The sequence below is a fragment of the Sinocyclocheilus anshuiensis genome, unplaced genomic scaffold (assembly GCF_001515605.1).
Source record: "Sinocyclocheilus anshuiensis isolate Anshui unplaced genomic scaffold, SAMN03320099.WGS_v1.1 scaffold687, whole genome shotgun sequence".
NCBI lineage: Eukaryota > Metazoa > Chordata > Actinopteri > Cypriniformes > Cyprinidae > Sinocyclocheilus > Sinocyclocheilus anshuiensis.
Genome location: NW_015551096.1, coordinates 368,010 through 386,152, shown reverse-complemented (window position 1 = coordinate 386,152; position 18,143 = coordinate 368,010). Strand labels below are relative to the sequence as shown.

At 39.8% G+C, this 18,143-nt stretch overlaps 2 protein-coding genes across 2 annotated transcripts in view; one reads left to right on the top strand and one right to left on the bottom strand.

The window, feature by feature from the left end:
• Positions 1–13,871, top strand: part of LOC107662727 (microfibril-associated glycoprotein 4-like) — a 24,159-nt gene extending 10,288 nt beyond the window's left edge. Inside the window, exons 3-5 of the mRNA XM_016452807.1 lie at positions 13,172–13,268; positions 13,356–13,523; positions 13,603–13,871. Coding sequence (XP_016308293.1) covers positions 13,172–13,268; positions 13,356–13,523; positions 13,603–13,856 — 519 coding nt within the window. The 3' untranslated portion in view covers positions 13,857–13,871. The remainder of the gene's footprint in view (positions 1–13,171; positions 13,269–13,355; positions 13,524–13,602) is intronic.
• A 3,308-nt stretch (positions 13,872–17,179) lies between these two features.
• LOC107662733 (microfibril-associated glycoprotein 4-like) overlaps positions 17,180–18,143 on the bottom strand; it is a 1,693-nt gene continuing 729 nt past the window's right edge. Inside the window, exons 3-4 of the mRNA XM_016452815.1 lie at positions 17,713–17,880; positions 17,180–17,633 (exon numbers count right to left, since the gene is read on the bottom strand). Of these exons, the coding sequence (XP_016308301.1) occupies positions 17,380–17,633; positions 17,713–17,880 (422 nt within the window). The 3' untranslated portion in view covers positions 17,180–17,379. The remainder of the gene's footprint in view (positions 17,634–17,712; positions 17,881–18,143) is intronic.

Sequence of the window (18,143 nt, the reverse complement as noted above, 5' to 3'; positions counted from 1 at the left end):
CAAACAACAAAAGGGGGGGGGGGGGGGGATTTTCAAGAAAATACTTCATTTATCAAAGCAATGCAATATAAACAGATTGAATTGTGTTCCCTTATAATATTCAAATTGACCCCTGTACACTTGTTGACCCCTAACCCAACCCTTAAACCAACCCATACCACCAAACCTGTCCCTGTATCACAGCTCAATAGCAGCTAAAGTGTTGTGCATTAACACAAGCTTTTAATCATTGTATAACATCTGTTAAAATCATTTGTAGATTTTCAAGATGTGCATGATCATATGAATTAGAAGTTTAATGACATTTGTAAGCATTTTAATTTACATGAAATGTTAATTATTAGGTCATGTTTAATACATTTATTAATAAACATTAACAAGCACATTATTTCACTTTTCTAGATATGTGAATATATATGAACTAATGATCCGTTAAATGTAAAGAGAATGCAGAATTAACAGACAAGGGGAAAGAAATGAGGACATTCTCTGTTTGAAATGAGAAAGAAATGTAAATGATGCAGAAATCTGAATATTTTAATGTCCACACACTGAATGCGTTTGTCATAGGCTGTTTAATCTGGTTCTGTACACAGAGTTGGGTTATTTACTGGAGTGACAAACACATTCTACGACCCAATTCATTCTGAAATGATTCATCTCGTGACAGTCGTGTGCATGCGGCTAATGAGGAGATCCAGACAATGGATTTAAACACGTTAAACAGAGCCGAGAGTGCAACGCTGCTTTTGTTGGCAGACAGCTTCATCAAAACAGCCAAAATATTGCATAAACAAGCACACAAGGCACGAGCAGTGTGTGGGCCTCTGTGAATGATAAATGTTTGAAATCATCAGTAGAGAATCTGGTAACACTTTATAATAACTTTCATTAATAAATCATTAACAAACATTATATAATGTTTAACTAATCAGTACTTAATATATATTCACATATCTAGAAATGAGATAATGTGCTTGTTAATGATGAACTTATTAAACAACATAATAAGTGGAACTTATTAACAATATTAAACATATTTATTTAATGTAAATTTAAATGCTTACAAATGTCATTAAACTTCAATTCATATGATCATGCATTTTTTTTACATCTTCAAATGATTTTGACAGATGGCTTACAATGATTAAAAGATTGTTAACAAACATTATATAATGCTTAATGGATCAGTAGTTAATGGTTACAAATGACATTAAACTTTAAATGCGTTTTAAAAATCTACAAATTATTTTTACAGAAATTATACAGTATTTACAAGCTTATTTGTTAATGTACTTTTGAATGATTACAAATGTCATTAAACTTCACTTCACATATTAGCTAATGCTCATTTTTACATTTACAAATGTTGTGAAAAAAATAGCTTATAGGCACTTCACAAACTATTCATGTTAATATATACATTAACTCATAATCACAGTCTACAAAGGTCATATATTTGGTCTTTGGTTGTTGTGTTGACTTCCACTATTTGCACATCTTAAATCCTTTATTAATAATTTGTTCGTGTTTTTGCAGTACCCAATCAAAAGTGGAGACTATTCATCATTTGTAAATGTTTATAAATATTTACTAATCATTCGTACTTTTATGAGCAGTCATTTTGATGGCAAAAATGTCCCAAATGACCGGAATTCACCATATTTTCACATCTTTACAAATCATTTATTAATCATTTGTTCATATTTTTGCAGTACCCAATCTAAAGTGGAAACTATTCATCATTTATAAATGTTTATAAACGTTTACTAATTTTGTATTATCTTTATTGGCACTGGACGTTTAGCTACTTTAACAAAGTTTGTGTAAAGGGTGGTTAGTTGAGCTTAGCTAAATGCTTGGTAAAGACATGTCACACATTGTAATTTGGGTGCAAAACATGTTTTTATCACCTCAACACTTATATTAGTATGATATCGTGCATCATTAAACATAATATTCCTTTAGTCATACATCAACAGGAGGGGAAAAACTAATTTTCAAGAAAATACTTCATTTATCAAAACAATGCAATATAAACAGATTGAATTGTGTTCCCTTATAATATTCAAATTGACCCCTGTACACTTGTTGACCCCTTACCCAACCTTAAACCTACCCATACCACCAAACCTGTCCCTTACCCTACCCGTATCACACCTCAACAGCAGCAAAGGTGTTGTGCATTGACAAAAGCTTTTAATCATTGTATAACATCTGTTAAAATCATTTGTAGATTTTCAAGATGTGCATGATCATATGAATTAGAAGTTTAATGACATTTGTAAGCATTTTAATTTACATGAAATGTTAATTATTAGGTCATGTTTAATACATTTATTAATAAACATTAACAAGCACATTATTTCACTTTTCTAGATATGTGAATATATATGAACTAATGATCCGTTAAGCATTACATAATGTTTGTTAATGATTTATTGATGAAAGTTAATATAAAGTGTTACCGTCCAATGCCCATAAAGATACTAAAAGATTAGTAAACATTTATAAACATTTACAAGTGATGAATAGTTCCCACTTTAGATTGGCTACTGCAAAAACATAAACAAATAATTAATAAATGATTAGTAAAGATGTGTGAATAGGGTAAATTCAGGTCTTTCGGGACACTTTTTGCCATTGAGATGACTGCTCATTAAGGTACTAATGATTAGTAAACATTCATAAACACTTTAGATTGGGTACTGCAAAAACATGAACAAATAATTAATAGAATATTTGTAAAGATGTGTAAATAGAGGTCTACACAACAAACAAAGACCGACAAATGAAGATCATATGAACTGAAAGTTTAATGACATTTGTAAGCATTTCAATTTACATTAAATAATCATATGTTAATCATTAGGTAATGTTTAGGAAGTTCATTATTAAACATTAACAAGAACGTTATCTCATATTTCTGACTATGTGAATATATATTAACTAATGATATGTTAAGCATTATATAATGTTTGATAATGATTTATAAATGAAAGTTATTATAAAGTGTTGCCCAAAGGGTAAGAACAATTTATGAAAAGTCAAAGGTTTAAGAGAGTGATATTCCTACATAATTCATGCAGTTACACAGTTAATAGAGAAGAGGAAACCCTTTGACATTCTTTTGATTGTTTTGTATTTTATTTCTAAAAAGCACTGTAATGTTTCTAAGACACACGTCTGATCTTCATGCTGATGGATTTCATTCCGACAGCGTAACCCTTCCATGATGACCAAACATTTCCAATGGCGTAATGGGTGGGATCTTTACCCCATAAATACACACCGTTGGGGTTTTTAGCGTGACAGGCTGAGTACCAAAATGCCCCAAGAAACTGTTTGGCACAGTTATTTTCATAGACATCTTGGTCTTTGTCAAAGGTGGAGAACATGTATTCATTATGGCCAGATAAAGAGTCGCCTGCAGAGAAGAAGAGCATCACTAAGGACAATAACTCAATGGAAATGTGTTTTCATGAGTATAAATGAAAGTGTCCTACCTGCTCCTCCATCAGTGAATCCTGAAACATGTCATTTATACCCATCAGCTTCAGGACCCACAGAGAAGGACGAGTACAGAGCAAAAACTTTATTTCCTTGAAAGTCCTCCAGATCCACTCTCAGCATGTAATTCCTGTTGCGTGTCAGCTGGTACATGTTCTCCAGCCCTGATCATACACACACATGAAGAACACCTTCAACCAAACACTGGACATGAACATCCACACAAACACACACACGCTGTGCGATCTTACCCAGCCAGTATTCTCCCTCCACATTCCCAAATCCTCTCTTGTACTGATTCCACGGCCGATAGAAATTCACACTGCCGTCCATTCTCCTCTGAATCACCTGTGATGGGTTTATATAGAATATTGTAACATGTTGTGTGCTGTATAATGTGCATGACGCAGGAAAATCCAAAACAAACAGTCTTTAATAATAAAACCAACAGGAATACACAGGAGCTAGCAGGAGAGAGCACAACATAACTGAAACATATACAAGTAACACTGGACAAAGAGAGCTGGGGTGACATTGAAGGGCTGAGGCGGAGCTGATGAAAAAGAGAACCAAGGTGGAGGGTAGGAGGAGCCCAACCAAGGCAAAAGGGATGGAGAGATGAGGAGTGGAAGACCATGGAAGAGGCAGGATGATGACTGACCAAGGCGGAGCCGAAGGGACAACGGAGCCCAGCAGAGTCCAAGGACTGATGGACCCCTGTGGAGCCGAGGGGGTGTGGAGGCAAGGAGGAGCCGAATGGACAGCAGAGCCCGGCAGAGTCCAAGGACTGACGGACCCCTCTGGAGCCGAGGGAGTGTGGAGGCAAGGAGGAGCCGAAGGGACAACGGAGCCCGGCAGAGTCCAAGGACTGACGGACCCCTCTGGAGCCGAGGGAGTGTGGAGGCAAGGAGGAGCCGAAGGGACAACGGAGCCCGGCAGAGTCCAAGGACTGACGGACCCCTCTGGAGCCGAGGGAGTGTGGAGGCAAGGAGGAGCTGAAGGGACAACGGAGCCCGGCAGAGTCCAAGGACTGACGGACCCCTCTGGAGCCGAGGGAGTGTGGAGGCAAGGAGGAGCCGAATGGACTGCAGAGTCCAAGGTCTGACGGACCCCCGTGGAGCTGAGGGAGTGTGGAGGCAAGGAGGAGCCGAATGGACAGCAGAGCCCGGCAGAGTCCAAGGACTGATGGACCCCCGTGGAGCCGAGGGAGTGTGGCAGCAAGGCGGAGCCGAAGGGACAGTAGAGCCCGACAGAGTCCAAGGACTGACGGACCCCCGTGGAGCTGAGGGAGTGTGGAGGCAAGGAGGAGCCGAAGGGACAGCAGAGCCCGGCAGAGTCCAAGGACTGACGGACCCCCGTGGAGCCGAGGGAGGGTGGAGGCAAGGAGGAGCCGAAGGGACAGCAGAGCCCGGCAGAGTCCAAGGACTGACGGACCCCCGTGGAGCCGAGGGAGGGTGGAGGCAAGGAGGAGCCGAAGGGACAGCAGAGCCCGGCAGAGTCCAAGGACTGACGGACCCCCGTGGAGCCGAGGGAGGGTGGAGGCAAGGAGGAGCCGAAGGGACAGCAGAGCCCGGCAGAGTCCAAGGACTGACGGACCCCCGTGGAGCCGAGGGAGGGTGGAGGCAAGGAGGAGCCGAAGGGACAGCAGAGCCCGGCAGAGTCCAAGGACTGACGGACCCCCGTGGAGCCGAGGGAGGGTGGAGGCAAGGAGGAGCCGAAGGGACAGCAGAGCCCGGCAGAGTCCAAGGACTGACGGACCCCCGTGGAGCCGAGGGAGGGTGGAGGCAAGGAGGAGCCGAAGGGACAGCAGAGCCCGGCAGAGTCCAAGGACTGACGGACCCCCGTGGAGCTGAGGGAGTGTGGAGGCAAGGAGGAGCCAAAGGGACAACGGAGCCCGGCAGAGTCCAAGGACTGATGGACCCCGGTGGAGCAGAGGGAGTGTGAAGGCAAGGAGGAGCCGAAGGGACAGCAGAGCCCGGCAGAGTCCAAGGACTGACGGACCCCCGTGGAGCTGAGGGAGTGTGGAGGCAAGGAGGAGCCGAAGGGACAACGGAGCCCAGCAGAGTCCAAGGACTGATGGACCCCTGTGGAGCAGAGGGAGTGTGAAGGCAAGGAGGAGCCGAAGGGACAGCAGAGCCCGGCAGAGTCCAAGGGCTGACGGACCCCCGTGGAGCTGAGGGAGTGTGGAGGCAAGGCGGAGCAAAAGTGGTAAATCTTCTTCGAAATAATTCAAAAGGCCAAACTGCAGAGGCCAGTTGCAGCTCACCCTCAACGGCAGGAATGTGGACAAGGCTTTCCTCCATGCCCTCATGCTCCACGAGAAATCCCACGGCATCCCACGTTGTTGCCGGCTCACACAACTGGTCAATCAAAACGTAAGGCTCTTGATTCAGGGCAATGATGGGCTCAGTCACATCCTCTTGCGCTGGCTCATGTATCACAGAAGGCTCAGGCTCTCCATCTGCCGTGGGCTCTGCAGCGTGCTGATGGATCAGGAGTGGGGCTGGTGGTGTGCTTCTCAGCAGGGCAGATGGTGAAGTCAAAGCCGCAACTCACCAGCACCCACTTCACATGAGCTGCAAAACTCCCTCAAGGGTCTTCCCCAGACAGCTTAGCCTTCATCGAGTCTGGCTAGACTTGTGCCAGTATTCGGTAATACGATATATCACGGTAATGAATATGCATGATATTGTTATCGTGGGCACTTCTAAATACCGTGAATAATTATATATTACAAATTATTCAGAATTTTGAACGCATTTTAAGAATACTTTTCCCATCAACTGGTCAAAATGCACAACACCGCTGTATGCTGCGTGAAAGACGCGTGCGCACTCTGATGGAAATAAGAGAAGCACATGGCGGAACATGTGAGATACGCTCTGGAAGAAAGCGCACTTTCACTCTCTGACAGCAGATGGTGTGCTTTATTGCATTTAAATGTTTAGTTATTTTTGTTATAAGAAAAAAGTTATTAAACCTGTTATACTGTATTATGACAGCACTTTTTTTAAACTAAATGTCAATATCGTGATAATACCGTATACCGTGATAAAAGCATTAGCAATTAATCGCAACATGAAAAATTGATACCGGCATATCCCTAAGTCTGGCATAATAAAATGTGCACAGGCAGCTATTCGGGTAGTGAGTTAGGGATGCTAAGCCTAAAAAATCCATTGTGTGGTCCTCGAGGGAGCGATCCCCCTGCTCGAGCAGGAGGAAACCTACAGCAGGTAAATCCATTTTTGGAGGTCCGGTATTCTGTTACGTGTTGTGCTGTATAATGTGCACGATGCAAGAGAATCCAAAACAAACTGTCTTTAATAATAAATCCAACAGGAATACACAGGAGCAACAATTGAAACATATACAAACAATACCAGACAAGAAACTGACTAAAACTGAGGGCTTAAATAGACAGCTGATGATTAACTGAAACAGAACAGACACATGACAAATATATGATTCATAATGTATGTTCTGATGTGTGTTTAATGATTGTAACATATAGTCCACTGAAGGTGAATTGAAGAACCCAAGTGCAGTTTAATGAAACAAACATGAACTAAATAAACCTAATCATGACAAGGAGCACGGAGCATTGACAAGACTTAACAGAGCTTGACAAGAGACAATAGCAACATGAGGGCTATATATACAAAACAATGTGGGTCACATGACATAAACCAACCAATGACAAAACAGAACTAGAAACCACATGACTAGACTAAACCAATGCAAACATTACACATTAACAGGTAGCGCAAGAGGATACAGGGAGGCACATGAAAACAAGGCTATGACAAATTTTAAAATAAATGACATGAAAACAATGAACAAAAAACAAATCCCAAAACCAACGTGTGTTCTTCAGTCTGACACAAACACTCTTTGTATCTGTCAGATTGTCAGACTCCTGCTTTGTGTTAAGAGACATTTACATTACAAAGACATATTTTGGATGCAAATTAAATGCAAGTTAAACATGCAGTCAAAAGATGTATTTGCTGTGTTTGCAGTGCCTTGGCCCTGAATGGATGCTTTTCAGCTGTATTCTTCTTGTTTTTATTATTATTGAATGGAAGTCTATGGCAGTCCATAGAACTGTTTAGTCAAAAGTTGTGAAAACTGGCAGATAGAGGAGAGCCTGCCCAGAGTAAAAATGTATTGCTCAGTGGTTGCTTTTTCTAAGCTCAGGAGACATAGTTGTGATTCTCATGTATCTCTCATGTTAGTATCAACAGCGACTCAGATGTTTCTGCTAAAATTAGGAGAAATATATGTAAAGACAAATGAGACATGAGAAGGTTCTGAGAGAAATAGTTACAAATGAGAATGTAGCAGGAGAAACATGGGAGATCTCTTTATTGCCATGCTGTAACTTCTTTCAAAACTCCATTATAAAATGTTTTATTGCTCGAGGTTGCCCTTTCTTCAGTCTTTTGAAGAAACATGTTCAATTTTAAATTGATCTTCATGTCCCCAGCCTTGTATATGCAGCACATTTGCCAAACACACTAGAAAAGGATTAAATAAGTGAAGCTTATTATTCTTTTAACAAATGTAACACTCATGTAAATGTGCTTCATGGTTGTTGCATGACCATTTTTTTTCCATTGTTTGTGCAACATTGAAAAGTTTGTCTTGTAAACCCCATTTTGCATGCATGTAAATATAGGTCATGGATTCCTTTCATAGAGCTGTGCAGTTTTTGTGCATAGGGCACATCATTTGTTCTTGAAAATACTCATGTACCAGATGCCTTTAAAACTGGCTTACAGATGTCTTATTACAGGAACAGTAACCCTGGAGCTTTCTTTGCTGAAAGTCATGGTTTATTGCTTATGATCAAATCCTTGACTTAATTAACAAATGTTTGAGTTCATAACGAGACATTTAACTTGGTGCACACTTTGTAAAGCTACTAAGATCTTTGCTTTCAAGGAGACATATTTGAGAATAATACAGTTTTTCTCTCAGGGGACAAATGTGAGAAGAAGGAGTCTTTTGTTCACATAACCTCATTTATGTCTAGCAGAAACATTTAAAATGTTAAAAAGATTCCATTTTACATTTTTTCTTTCTTCTGGGTGAACTTTAACCATAGCCTAACAAAATTGGAGTCTCTATCTCAAACCCTGTAGCGCCACCAATGGGTCAAATATGCACAGATGTTTGCACTAAAGTTAATAACTTATATAAATAACTCTGTGTTAAGGCATAGAAGATATATTTTGATTCTGGAGCTCATGTCGGGTCGAATGCATACCAGAATTCATGTCACAAACGCAAAACACTGTTAATGCACATATACAAGTGAGCACACAAAGTTTTCAATGTTTTACATTTACAAATTACTTGTTGAATGTGCATTTGCGAATCGTCACCTCGGATTTGTATTTAGAGACTCTCCTGGCAGGTCGCATTTCATCAGTGTGTCTGTCCTTCTCTTTAGCCAATCAGCTTTGAGCCTCACAATCGACCAATCATAACCTGCTGTGGGCATATGAAGCGCGTGCCTACCTAGATGTACAACATCAGCGCGAGACCGCAGATCAAGTCACGGTTTAGCAGAGGTACATGCAGCTGATCATTTCATTTCATTCGACTTTTACTGGATCATTTAACTAGCCTAGTAAAGGCATATAGTTTCATTTTTAGCGCTTACTGGAGTTTAAGTAGTTAAAGCGTTCGTTTAGCCACACTCACTAACATGACCAATGTAAGCAAGCGGCTGCTAATTAGTACAGAGTGTTATGATGTTAGATTCATAAACTCAATGTAAAGCTTAACAATAAGGTTTTGACTGATGATACATGATGCAAGTAAATAGAAGATTATGGAAATACAGTTTTTGGATATTTTTCAAGCAGACTCTTGCATTTTTATTTGTTGAGGATTTGAAAACACTGTCACAGCACTGTCACTTGACTCTTGTGTCAAGTCCACATTCAACTGATGATGATAAATGAAATGACATGCACACATTGGAGACCATGTACATTTCAAGTTTGCTTTATACTGCAGATAACATATCTGATTACAGATAAGCAGATAACAAGATTTTCAAATAAAAACATATCCACCGATATCTTTTCTTGTCACAAACACAACTTTGCCTGGCATTCATTTGTGAATCGTGTCCTGTGCATTTGTAGATCACTGCATGCATTTGTGGATCGCTTGCTGTGCATTTGTGGATTTTGAAACATTTCTAGTGTTAAGATGCTGAAGATCCACATATGCGTGACTCCACCCACCGTCTACTCAAGCCAATCAGATAACAGCCACACTTCATGTTCAGTTATTATCAGAATGTCAAATGCATTTTGGGTCGATCTCTGTGTAATTTCTGTAAGGTTAATAAGAACACTTTCGGAATTAATTTACACTAGAGTTTTTAATGCTCCTTTTATTATTGGTTCATCAGCAGTTGTGGTTCCACTGAATTTCTCATTTAGTGTTTCTGGGGCCTGTACAATGAAGCGATCGCACTTGGATGACGTCAACGCGTGAGGACGTACATGATGCGTGGGGACGTAAATGATTTGGTGCCGCAGTCACGTCATCGCCGGTGTGGAATTACTATGTTTCGAGAAACAGTTTTTTAAAATTGCTATTTGCTGTGTATGAAATTGGTACTCGGTTTGGCTGCAAAAATCCTGATCGGAGCATCCCTAGTTCACAGTAAGCAGGTGAATTGGTAATAGTGAGGGGATCATGTTTGGGTATAAAAGGAGCGTCTCGGTCTTTGCAAGCAAAGCTGGATCATGGCTCATCATTCTGTGCCAAATTTCATGAGAGAAGTGTCAAACAAATCAAAAATCAGATTTCTTAATGCAAAATCACAAAGAATTTAGGTCTTTCACCAACTACCATATATAATATTGTGTAACGATTCAGGGAATCCAGAGAAATCTCAGTCTGTGAAACCTCAGCTGAATGTGTGTGACCTTTGACCCCTCAGATGGCATTGCATAAGAAACTGTCATGCTGTAGTGTTAAATATAGACACATGGCTATATTGGAAATGTTTTTCTTTGTACTTTAGCCAATTAAATAAAGGTTAAAGGGAATGAACAAATAACATATTCTTGATTGTATGGCATTTCACAAACGGTTGTATTTCTGTCTCTATATCTCTTTCCAGGGCTTGAACGGTTTCTCTTTGAGTGGTAGTACAATATGCAGTATACTTTTGACAGCATAGTTTTATTTGAGTTTCACCAACCTCCCACCATTGTTTTAAATTTTCAAAATCAGTTTTTTTTCCTTTCAATAGTTCCAAACTGCCGCAAAATGTTCAGAATATAAAGCATCCTGCAACAGTTTAGCATTAAAATGCCAATAAAATGCTCATCTGCATTTTTATTTTGTACAGTCGCAGTATTTTCATTTTGCTGATGTTCATTCACATTGGTATCTGTATCATTAACAACATGCTCGTGTACTTCTATAGCGGACTCGCTTGCCTCTGATGAAGCTGCTTGTTCCTTCTGAGCAGTGTGCTCTGCCACTTCTCCCTATTCTCTGGTTCACGCTTTTTAATTTAACAAAGACCAGAGTGTTTCCCGCTTCATGATGTTCAGTGATTTGTCTTCATAATGACCACTAGCTTAAAGGCTATGTGTGTAATTGCTTTGCCACTAGTAGCATCCAATAAATAGCGATCTGTTTGTTTGAGAGGCTCGACTGAGCTGGACAACCACAGCTCAACCAATGGTGTGAGTTTGGGAACCAGTGAATAATGGCAGATGGGAAGAGTATTTGAAACCAGCATTTGTTTTAGCAATTCTGTTTGGTGGCACAGAAATAACACTTTGTGTTGCACATAATTGGCACTTGCATTGGATTGTCAAAAACTCTTCTGATGGTGAACAGGCTGTTTAATTGTGGAAGCACTGAATAAATATTATTAAAAACAGTAATGTTTATGTACATGTCAAGTCAAGTCACCTTTATTTATATAGCGCTTTGAATAAGAAAGAAACAGACTAATATTAGCGTAGATGCCATTCTTCTAACGATGTAGCAAGTACATCGGGTGTTATGAGAAGTGTTCCCGGTTCCGGTTGACCTAATTAATGCAGCCTAAAAATCCTTTAACGGATTTGAATATTAGAAGCGTATTAGTGTGTTATGTGTAAGCCAGGTTAAAGAGATGGGTCTTTAATCTAGATTTAAACTGCAAGAGTGTGTCTGCCTCCCGAACAATGTTAGGTAGGTTATTCCAGAGTTTGGGCGCTAAATGGGAAAAGGATCTGCCGCCCGCAGTTGATTTTGATATTTTAGGTATTATCAAGTGACCAGAGTTTTGAGAACGCAGCAGACGTGGAGGACTATAATGCAATAAGAGCTCATTCAAATACTGAGGTGCTAAACCATTCAGGGCTTTATAAGTAATAAGCAAGATTTTAAAATCTATACGATGTACATAGCACATTTCTTTACGAAATGCACTTGATAAAACAGGCATAAAGGTACCAAAACAGATAAGCAATGTTAATGACAATAAACCTTTGTATATGCTACTTCTTATATTCTATCTGTCAACATAATTACTTATAGTTGCATGGCGTCTCACGAGGCTGTGACATTTATTCCCATATTATAGACCCTGTCCTAGTTTCTATATAGAGAACAATAACCCAGTTAAAGTCTAAACAATTCTGATCATAAACAAATAAATGGTTGTAATCTGACAGTCAGAATTGTCTGATATTACTCAACATGAAGGTGTTGATCACGAACTTTGAGCTTGTGGGAAACAAACTAGTGTGTAATAAAACAATTGAACAATCAACACGTACTGTTGGTGACACAGTTAACTTGGCAAGGTCTGCACTGCACTGCCCTAAAGTTCACTTACGATATGCAATGTGTAATTCATTCTGTGAATGAAAGTGATTTGATATCTCACGCTTGTTTTGAGTCTTTCAGAGATCTGATTTTTATAGCAGCAGAGTAAATTATCATACACGCATCTGAATTCAGCAAAGTGCTGTTCATTCTCTGTAATAGCAGCGTCGTTTTGGATGATCCCTGAATGTGAAAACAGCAATAGGACTTTTCCAAGATTGCCACAAATGGACTTTGACTCATAGACGCAGAGGAGGCGCTTGAAAATCAGATATTTGAAGGAGTGTTTGTGTAATCAAAGACTGAAGAACACAAGCATAGACTTACTGCTGTATTCTCCAGCATTTACCTTACAGACAGTCTGGAAGTTTTAACTTTTTGTTTAGATCAAAAACAAATCTCTGATTGAGAAGATGGCAGTGAGTACATTGGTTTTCTTCAGTGTCAAGTATTCTAAACTCTTGTTTCATATTTGTTCAATTTTCGTTGTGACGTTCATCTCTTTCTCTCTCTGTCTTGTGTAGATAATGTTGTTTTTGGCGTCTGTTCTCCCAGTTGTATTGGGCAGTGACTGTAAATTCATGCAGTTTGACTGTTCTGATATCTATAACTCAGGAGAAACAGTCAGTGGGATTTACTCCATCTATCCAGCAGGAGACATTCCTGTCTGGGTTTACTGTCAGATGATCTCAGATGGGAAAGATGAAGATAAAGGAGGATGGACGGTACGACTTTAGATCATTAAACACACATCAGCACATTCATTATGAATCATATATTCTCTATAAACCCATCACAGGTGATTCAGAGGAGAATGGACGGCAGTGTGAATTTCTATCGGCCGTGGAATCAGTACAAGAGAGGATTTGGGAATGTGGAGGGAGAATACTGGCTGGGTAAGATCGCACAGCGTGTGTGTGTTTGTGTGGATGTTCATGTCCAGTGTTTGGTTGAAGGTGTTCTTCATGTGTGTGTATGATCAGGGCTGGAGAACATGTACCAGCTGACACGTAAGAACAAGTACATGCTGAGAGTGGATCTGGAGGACTTTGAAGGAAGGAAAGGTTTCGCTCTGTACTCGTCCTTCTCTGTGGGTTGTGAATGTGCTGGATATCAGCTGCATGTTTCAGGATTCACTGATGGAGGAGCAGGTAGGACACTTTCATTTATACTCAAGAAAACTCATTTCCATTGAGTTATTGTCCTTAGTGAAGTTCTTCCTCTCTGCAGGCGACTCTTTATCTGGTCATAATGATCAGAAGTTCTCCACCTTCGACAAAGACCAAGACACCTATGAAAAGAACTGTGCCAAACAGTATCTCGGGGCATTTTGGTACTTAGCCTGTCACAATACAAACCCCAACGGTGTGTATTTATGGGGAGAAGATGACACCCATCATGCCATTGGAGTTGTTTGGTCAACATGGAAGAATTACGCAGTCAGTATGAAATCCATCAGCATGAAGATCAAATATGTTTCTTAGAAACAATACAGTACTCCTGAAGGGGAAATCTTTCCTGATTATTCAAGAGCTTAACAACAATATTTCCCCTCTTTGCTGTGTAACTGAGTGAACGTGTTGAGTATTTCTCATCTACGTGTATAGCTGCTCGTGTAGCACATTAAAACCAACTGAATCCATATTTAGATGAATTGTCACTTCATAAACCTTCAATAAACTCCTACTTTAAATGAATTATTCTATAAATTCTTGAACTAGACTTTGACTAGACTAGAATTGTGTCTGAACCGTGAACCGTAGTTGTACATGTGCACTGCTGTAAACGGTTGAGTTGATTCTCTTCAGTGGGAATAGATATACGAGACGTGAACTGAAAGCGTGCCGCTGCCGGTGATGATGAATGATCCGAAGAGAAAGACACACAATTACAGTGGATGTGTAAATCTCACTCTCCATGGGCAGAAATATGTGAAACCCACACTGCAAGCAGTTTGACATACTTTTAGATTCTCATAATTGCTCATGATTTTTGATTTAAGAGAAATTTGTTTACAGTGACGTGCCGGTTTTAATAATGTAAGAATGTCCAGCTTTCAGCCGGTATACTGCACAATTGATATATTTTGGTTAATCATAGTATGCATCCAAATTACATACATACTTTACACAACAGGACATCAGCACCTCCATGCTTTACTGCAGGATTTCCACTAGACATATCGTTTGGTGTTGAGGCCAGATAATTCAGTTTTAGTCTCATCTGCCTCAGAATCTTCAAGGTGTGTTTTGGCAAAGCTCAGTCTGACTGCATGTGGCCTTTCTTGAGGAGTGGCTTTTTTTCTTCAGCCCTCCCATACAAGCCACATTAGTGGAGAATCTGTGATATTGTTGTCACACAATGACCGCTCTTTGTCATAAACTCCTGCAGCTGCTTCAGAGTTGCTGTAGCTCTCGGTCTCCTCTCTGATCGGTTTCCTCCGGCTCTTTCATCAGTTTGGAGCGACGTACTGATCCAGGGAGGGTCTGTGTTTTACCAAATACCTTCCACTTCTTAATAATAGACTTCACTGTGCTTCTAGGCATTGATGAAGCCTTTGAAATTTTTTTGTCTCCATCTCCTGATTTGTGCATGTCCACAACTTTATCCCAGAGATCTTCTGACAGTGTCTTGCCACCCATAGCTTATTGTTTGCTTCAGTTGCTCTAGCAAGGACTGAAATGCTCCAGGAACGCTCTTTTCATGCTGAGCTGATCAAAATGAGCACAGCTGATCACAGCTGAAAGTCAAATGGATTTGTGTGCCACTGAGAAGGTGATCAGCTGCACCTGATTGATTTCACAAGTCATTTTTAGGAGAGGGGGATCCCTTTTCCAACTCAGTGAATGTTTTTTTTTTTTTTTTAGCTGGTTCAACAAAATGGGGATCTTTTGTCCAACTGATTCAGTTTTTTTATTTTTTTTTTTTTTTTTCTGACATGTTGGTGTTTTATCTTTCACTTGGATGTTATACGATGCACTGAGTACATACAGCTGGATAAAACAAAAACTGTGTCCGTCTTCATTTCAGGCTGCAAAGCAACAAAATGTGATTATTTTAAACAGGGCTGATTTTTTTTCTATACCCACTGTATATACACAAATACATGCATGCTGTTTGCTGATGTGTGTCGTCTGATATCCACAGGATGGCGCCACAGCTAGTCTTAAAACATTACCAGGCTCCTGGCGAAGAAGCTTTTACCTTCAATAATTCAATTTTGTTTTATTTTATCGATTTTTGTGCATAAAATATGATCAGTGCTGCCAATTTCACTCGTTTGAATCCAGAATGTCTCTTCCAAACACAGAGATAAAGTTTATCTTTGCGGTTCAAAGTTGATTCATCACTGTTGTTATGTTTCTAGACCGATTAAGGAATTCATAAATCCTCTAACTCACATCTTTGTTTCCCACAAGAGTAGCAAGGAATAAATACGCCCTTACCTCTTGTATCGGGAGATGAAGTAGAAGTTTCAAGATTTCCCACCCGGTGTCCGTGCTGCTATGGGACTTCCACAGGAGATTTATATTCAAGTTCAGATAATAGGTTACTCTCAATAAAATACTCAGAGACTTGTTTAAAAGAAGTTTAACGCATCACCATTGGAAATGGTTTCGCTTTATTAAAAACAATAACTCATAAGTAATAAAATCAAAAGTAAACAGCAAGAAGTCTTCACCTCGAATTGTGGCAAAAGCAAATATGATACAACAGTCGATTATATAGTGGGAGGCGTTTACAATATTTCTCCTTTGCAAAGCATTCAGCATCGGGCTCTACACTGTGTATATGCAATGTTTGAGTAACTCAGAAGCCAAACACTCCTGTCTTGTTTCGATTCATAATTCAAGAGCATATAAATGGGCCTAATGCTGTGAGCTAGTTCTTCAGTCAGTGAAACATGCAGTAAGCAAATTGGAATAATTGCATGTATTATTTTATGTGAGGTTATGATGCATTATCCCATGGAACACAACTGGAGTTATCATCAGAATGTCAAATGCATTTTGGGTCGATCTGTGTGTGTAATGTCTATGAGGTTAATAAGAACATTTTCTGAGTTTTTAATGCTCCTTTTATTATTGGTTTGTCAGCAGCTATGGTTCCACTGAATTTCTCATTTAGTGTTTCTGGTGTCTGTTGTGGAGATAAACACATCTGACATAATGATTTCAGTGCAGGAGTTTATTCTAATTGTATGATTTTGACCAAAAACAAAGAATAGTTCATAAACAGACATAAGTTTATGATAGTGATTTTCCTACATGATTTACTAAGTTACACAGTTAATAGAAAACAGGAAACAATTAAACATTAAATTGATTGTTTTGTTGTTTATTTCCGAGAAGAACTGTAATGTTTCTAAGACACACGTCTGATCTTCATGCTGATGGATTTCATTCCGACAGCGTAACCCTTCCATGATGACCAAACATTTCCAATGGCGTAATGGGTGGGATCTTTACCCCATAAATACACACCGTTGGGGTTTGTATTGTGACAGGCTGAGTACCAAAATCCCCCAAGATAATGTTTGGCACAGTTCTTTTCATAGACATCTTGGTCTTTGTCGAAGGTGGAGAACTTGAATCCATTATGGCCAGATAAAGAGTCGCCTGCAGAGAAGAAGAGCATCACTAAGGACAGTAACCCAATGGAAATGTGTTTTAATGAGTATCGGTATCGGTATCGGGCCCGATACTGAGCTCCTGTACTCGATTCTGAGGGGACTCGACAATACACATGGTGCACAGTCAGGAACCTAGTAGTATTCACATTTTTAGATTTAGATAAATAGTCTGAATTCACTATAAGAGTTTATTGAATATTTAGGTAGTGAAGAATCATAACTGCACAAAATATTTTAATGCACTATACAAACAGCCATACATTTCAAAGACAGATTTCAACATGATTCTTTTACGCAGAAAAAAAGGAATAAAAACCTTAAGATGTCATAAAATGAGGTAAAAATGTTTTTCTTTCAGAAGCACTGTAATATTTCTATGACACACGTTTGATCTTCATGCTGATGGATTTCATACTGACTGCGTAATTCTTCCATGTTGCCCAAACAACTCCAATGGCATGATGGGTGTCATCTTCTCCCCATAAATACACACCGTTGGGGTTTGTATTGTGACAGGCTAAGTACCAAAATGCCCCGAGATACTGTTTGGCACAGTTCTTTTCATAGGTGTCTTGGTCTTTGTCGAAGGTGGAGAACTTCTGATCATTATGACCAGATAAAGAGTCGCCTGCAGAGAGGAAGAACTTCACTAAGGACAATAACTCAATGGAAATGAGTTTTCTTGAGTATAAATGAAAGTGTCCTACCTGCTCCTCCATCAGTGAATCCTGAAACATGCAGCTGATATCCAGCACATTCACAATCCACAGAGAAGGATGAGTACAGAGCGAAACCTTTCCTTCCTTCAAAGTCCTCCAGATCCACTCTCAGCATGTACTTCCTGTTGCGTGTCAGCTGGTACATGTTCTCCAGCCCTGATCATACACACACATGAAGAACACCTTCAACCAAACACTGCACATGAACATCCACACAAAATTATGTTTTATTAAAGTTCGGGAGGAGCACGTTCAGATAATTAACACGAGAGGAGCATATTCAGTAATCAACTCAATTAACAAGATAAGAGATATATATACACAGCAGACTTACCTCTATTCCTTGACAGTTTTCTAGCATCCCTCCACCATTCCATCTCACTTCTAACTATTCCTATCTCAACCCAGTGGGGGGGGGG